Consider the following 5,397-nt stretch of genomic DNA (forward strand, 5'->3'; position numbering starts at 1 on the left):
CATAATTGATAGAAACAAAAGTCACGACACCAATATCAATCTCACACGACAATCCACCCTTTTTTAATCAACATCCAATCCCCAAAATCCTTAATAAACAAAATCTATCCCTCGATAGAATGTTTTCAATCGAAACAATAGGCACACATCACTCCCAGGAGAAATAAGAAAGTATCAAATACGAAAGAAGCGCCACCTATCCATTTGTCTCCTGTATTAGAGAAGAGAATGGGCAAACACTCTATACAAAGTTATATCAACCTAGACGAATCAGGATTTAATATCCACGCAAAGAAGCGTAACATTACCTTCTAAACAATCAGCTCGATCTATTTGACGATGTGTTTTTCCTCTGATCGTCACGTATCGCTCGTTTTTCTCGAAATAACAAGATGTAGTAGTGATGGTTTCGAAGCTTTCCAATTCGTCGGAATATCTGGTCCTAAGATCATCTTCTGAATTAATCCGTTACATTTAGATGATGAATCCCATTTTCACTCGTTGTATATGATCTTTTACAAGATGGACCATTTTTCGACCACTTTGTAGAATAGTGTAGAACCACTTAACTATAATACTTTTTTGATTAATCTTTTTGAAATGTTATTTTAAATGTAAACAGAAAGATAAAAATAATTTTTAAATCCACGAGTTACTTTTTTAAGGTTATTGAAAATTTTCACTACAATTCACTTAACACTTAACAAGTTATATTCTCTACACATTTTCAATTATATGAATTTGCGAAAATTATTCTTCGATCACAAACACAAATCGAATTCACAAATACACAAGAATCGTCTATCTTCTATACGCTATATATTTCCAATGTACCATATTTGACGCCATTGCAGCGTAAACCTCGTACCACCCCCGCAATCCAATACAGAAGAGTTGGCGGCGTGGAACGAGTTTGAAACGGGTCACCACGGTGAAATTGGCTCGATATCGTAGAGTGGTGGCACGATAACGCGAGCATAATTGCATTGCACGCGAGTTCAGCCGCGGACGAGCATAATCCACCTACCATTTCCACCCCCGCAATCGGCGCGATGGGAGATCCGGTGAAATCACAGAGGGTGGAGGCGGGGGTGGCGTATGAATGGCCGTCTCCGTGACTCGCGTATAATCTATGTGTATTCTACTATCTGTGTGTACGTTTAGGAAACAAGTTTTCATAGTTGTGCGAGGCAAAAGCGACAGACAGACTATACGTGTTCCCTCTTCTCTTCTATAATTGCAACCAACCCTCTTTTGTTTCTCTTTTGTTCCTCCTTCTCCTCTTCTTCTTTGCGACGAATCTCTCTTGTTTTCATCTTCTTCTACCGTGTTTTTTTTCTTCTTTCTCTCGCAAGAAGTCTTCGTATGTTATTTACCGTATTCTTCCCGTTTTTACTTTTTCCTTCTCTTTATAATAAATCTTTCTCACCTCTCTCTTCTATTTCGTTTCGCCGCGCTCTCCCTTCTCATTCTTCCTTTTTCTTTCTCTCTCTCTCTTGCTTTTTTTCTTACTCTTGTCTCTTCTGCATTCTTCTCCTTTCCTCTCTTTCTTATTTCTCTCTTATTTCTTCCACCAAATTCCACTCTTTCCCTCATCCCACCGCGTTCTTTCTTTCCTCCTCTATTTGCAATGAGTCCCTCTCGCACCTCGCCTCTCTCACCTCGTCTTCCTCACGCCTCACTACACGCCTGCACCACCGTTCAGTTTCCACGTTCCACAGACAATCCAATTTATACGTCGGATTATTCGAGGGGTGGCTTCGAACCACCCCACCCCAAACCCGGTTCCAGCCACCATCATCCCTGCTGCTCTCATCCCTTCCATCTATGAATCGCGGAATGCTTGGCTCCGAGAGGAGAGATATACTTTCTCTCTCTTTCTCTATATGAAAGACTAAACATGGCCGATTTCCAGCTTCGACTTTTGCCGCCAGCTGTGCCCGATGAAACAGTTGCAGGATCTTTGAAGAGGATCTCTGTAAAGAAGGAAGAGATGAAGAAAAGTTAGATCAAGAAATCATTGACATTTTTTTTTTATGTTTTATTTCTCAAATATTCCTTGCATGAAAAATATCAATCGATCAAACGTAAGAAATATAAAAATCAAATTTCACCCCCTCCCTTTAAAAAAAAAGGGGAAAATATTCAGCTCGATACAATTTTTTAACTTTTAATCTTTCCTATGGTTATTAAAGTGTATTACTTTTTTTTTTTTTTCTTTTTTAATAACTTAATCAAACTTTCCTCGCGCGGAATATAAATTGACCACTTGCCACCGATATTTAACGCGTCACCCCCAAAAACTTTTTCCCCAGAAATTTTAATATTTCACTCGAACTTTCGATCACCTTAACACGAGTGGACGTTCCAAACTTTCCAAACTTTCCACGAAATCGTTTCCCATCCACTTCCACCCCGCCATCCCCTCCACAACAACTACTTTACACCCAGGATCGCGCAACACCGTATTTCCGCGATTTTGTCCAGATTCGTCGCCGATTCGAATAAATTATTTACGACGATACGTGGACGGCGGCGGAGTAATACCCCCTTATCGGCCATTATCCTATAAAACGTGCATGTTTATAGACTACCGCCGACATTATGACACGTCGCCCCTGCGCCCTTACTTCCTCTTCCTCCTCCTCCTCTTCCGTCGCGTTCACGCCTCAATCCTCGCAACATTTTATCGTTCACTGCCCGCATTTTTTCCATTTCTAAATCTATTTTTTTTTTTTCTATAAATGAAATTAAAATTTTGTAACAATATGCGGCGACGAGATAATTAAAAGAGACGAAAGAGACAGGCAGAATTTTATTTTATACGGATCTTGGAGAGATGTGAATTGTAAATAAAATCGTACTATTTTCTCGACTAGCCCATATCCCCATAATATGTAAATCGAATACCGATCGATAGATGTCGGGGTTATCGACTTCTGTTCTACCGTTCGAGCAAACATGTTTGGAAACGAAAGAATCGTGCAACTTATATCCACGATACATCCATAACATCGAAGTTGCATAAATAAGAGGCTACAGGGATAAAATCCTGAGAGAGAGAGAGAGAGAGAAATCCGCTTCTGGGATCAATTTTCGATTAACGGCTTGAGGCAGAGTCAAATTTACGATGCTTCTTCTTCTTCTTTGCTTTGCTTGCCGAGAGGAATGAGGAATTTTTTTTTTACAGAAGTTTCCACTTTTTTCTACATTTCTTGCGTTACCTGAGAGATGTTCCTCAGCTGTGACGAGATGAAGCTGCGTGTTACGGGGATTATTGATCGTGGCTTCGTGGCCGCGTTTGCGGTAGCTCAAGAAACGGCCCCGCTAGTTTCCACAGATTCTCGTGGAATAAATATCGGATCGAAATCGAGCTCGTATTTACGAGCAGTTTTTATTTATACTCGATGATACTCGGGCAGCGATTTTCTTATTTTCAAAATGATGTATATTTTTCGATTGGAATTGCCTGATGGAGCCTGTCAACGATGTGACGAGTGGAACGTTAACGGATCGAAGGGAAAAATATATTTGCAGAGCCAATATTTTCAATAATGAGCGTAAGGAAAAATAAAAATTGCATCGAAATAAATTAAAATCTTCCAGAATTCTTTCAAAAATTCTTAAATATCTTTTAAACGAATCGAAAAAATGAAATTCGAGTATTCTCGCTTCAAAGTGAATGAAAGGGATCGTGGAGAATTGGTCGAAGGAATTACTTTAAAAACGCAATTTACGCATTCACACACGATGACTGATAAATCCTCGATAACGCCGTCTCGTTTATCTAGAATCCATTTTTCTTGGATGGATGGATCGATGGAAAGATTAAATTATCTTCGACTGCTTATCGTTAATTTTGAATTTAAATTTGGACTTACTTATTTTGGATTCATATTAAATAATCGTTGAAATAACTGGTTTCAAAATAAATTTTAAACAGATAGACAAATATTAGATTATAATTTCATATATTTCACGCTCTGAGTGAAACAAAAATGTAACATTTCGTTTCCCGTGCATGCGTTAATTATTTCGCAATTATATCTATAAAATGAAATTACGATACTATCCTATGTATTTTCGAATAATCGCCACAGATACGAACTAAATCATAACCTTACATCCAAATTCCAATAATAAAATTCGCCTAACAATATCATTCCTCCATTTTCTAATTCGAGATAACTTTCAAATTTATCCTATCCTATCTGAAAATATATATAAAAGCAATTCTCACATTCATCGATGAGAAGAGATGATAGAGAAAAGGAGAAAAATTTATTTAATTATCTCGAAAGAGCAATATGAATCGTCCGCCGGAAGAGAAATATTCCAAGACGCATCCCAAAGTGTATACCATCGAGAAAGAAATTATCGTTTATAATGTCGCCAGTGTCGTTCACGACAATGCTAATTATCGAGTTTTATTGGCTACCGTGAGCAACTCGGACATTTTCCGTGAGAGAAAGGAGGGAAGGAAGGAAGGAAGGCAACAAGATAAAGCACGCGGCTCGATAATCAGCCAGTTTCGAGTTCATTATCATTGTTGATCGTCGTTGTTGGCCGGGGATGATTTATACCGAGTTAATTAATTCCATGCACCGAGAAATGTTCGCACTCTCGTCACGAACTTTCGTTTGCACAAATAATATTTGCGCTTACGAATCTGTAAATATTCGTGTAAATAAAGTGTACGTTGTTAAGAATGATAATTTTTATGTAATAATTACCTTGATCAGGTTTGCAATAAAATAACGTACAAAATAACGAAAATATTTATAAATAATTCCCCTCTCGTTCCTTTCTTAGTTGGAAAAGAACAGTTTCAAAATTTAAATTAAAATCATGCTTTCTCGTATATCACGAGTTCGAACAATCAAGGAAATTCACAAAGTTATATCTCAATTTTGGAGGATATATTAGGAGAAGCAATATCTATATAATATTCGATTCCAATAAAAATTCGCGGAAAAATCTAACGAATGATATGAACCTACGAGAAATTTTAGAGAAACGAAAAAAAGAGTTACCTCGTTTAGAGAGGCAAAATCTAATGATTCAATTCTGATAAAAATTCGCTAATAAAATTATTGGTTCCCCTCGAAAAGAAAAAAAAAGGAAAAATATCTCGTGATACCTGTGCACGAGAAGTTAACAGGCATGGCGCGCACCGAAAATGGCAGCTGTCTCAATGGCGGCGTAACAGAACTGAGGCGGAACGTGCGTCGCGAGAGAAGCGTTCGAAACAAAGCGTGTTTCCAAACATCGCGGCCTCATACGAAAATCGTTCATAGGAGAACGTGTGTAAATAATACGCACGGATATACGAATATAAGCGTTGACACGGATCCCCCCCACCCTCCCTTCCCCATTGTCGATTGTTTGGCAATGATT

General features: G+C 38.2%; 1 protein-coding gene and 1 long non-coding RNA gene across 2 annotated transcripts in view; both read right to left on the minus strand.

Moving 5' to 3' along the window:
• LOC116185025 overlaps positions 1–1,284 on the minus strand; it is a 4,481-nt gene extending 3,197 nt beyond the window's left edge. Inside the window, exon 1 of the long non-coding RNA XR_004149738.1 lies at positions 309–1,284. This is a non-coding gene — a long non-coding RNA (uncharacterized LOC116185025). The remainder of the gene's footprint in view (positions 1–308) is intronic.
• A 208-nt stretch (positions 1,285–1,492) lies between these two features.
• LOC102672331 overlaps positions 1,493–5,397 on the minus strand; it is a 6,741-nt gene continuing 2,836 nt past the window's right edge. Inside the window, exon 2 of the mRNA XM_006611265.2 lies at positions 1,493–1,976. Within this exon, the coding sequence (XP_006611328.1) occupies positions 1,593–1,976 (384 nt within the window). The 3' untranslated portion in view covers positions 1,493–1,592. The remainder of the gene's footprint in view (positions 1,977–5,397) is intronic.

The sequence above is a fragment of the Apis dorsata genome, unplaced genomic scaffold (assembly GCF_000469605.1).
Source record: "Apis dorsata unplaced genomic scaffold, Apis dorsata 1.3 scaffold_85, whole genome shotgun sequence".
In the NCBI taxonomy this organism is placed as follows: Eukaryota; Metazoa; Arthropoda; class Insecta; order Hymenoptera; family Apidae; genus Apis; species Apis dorsata.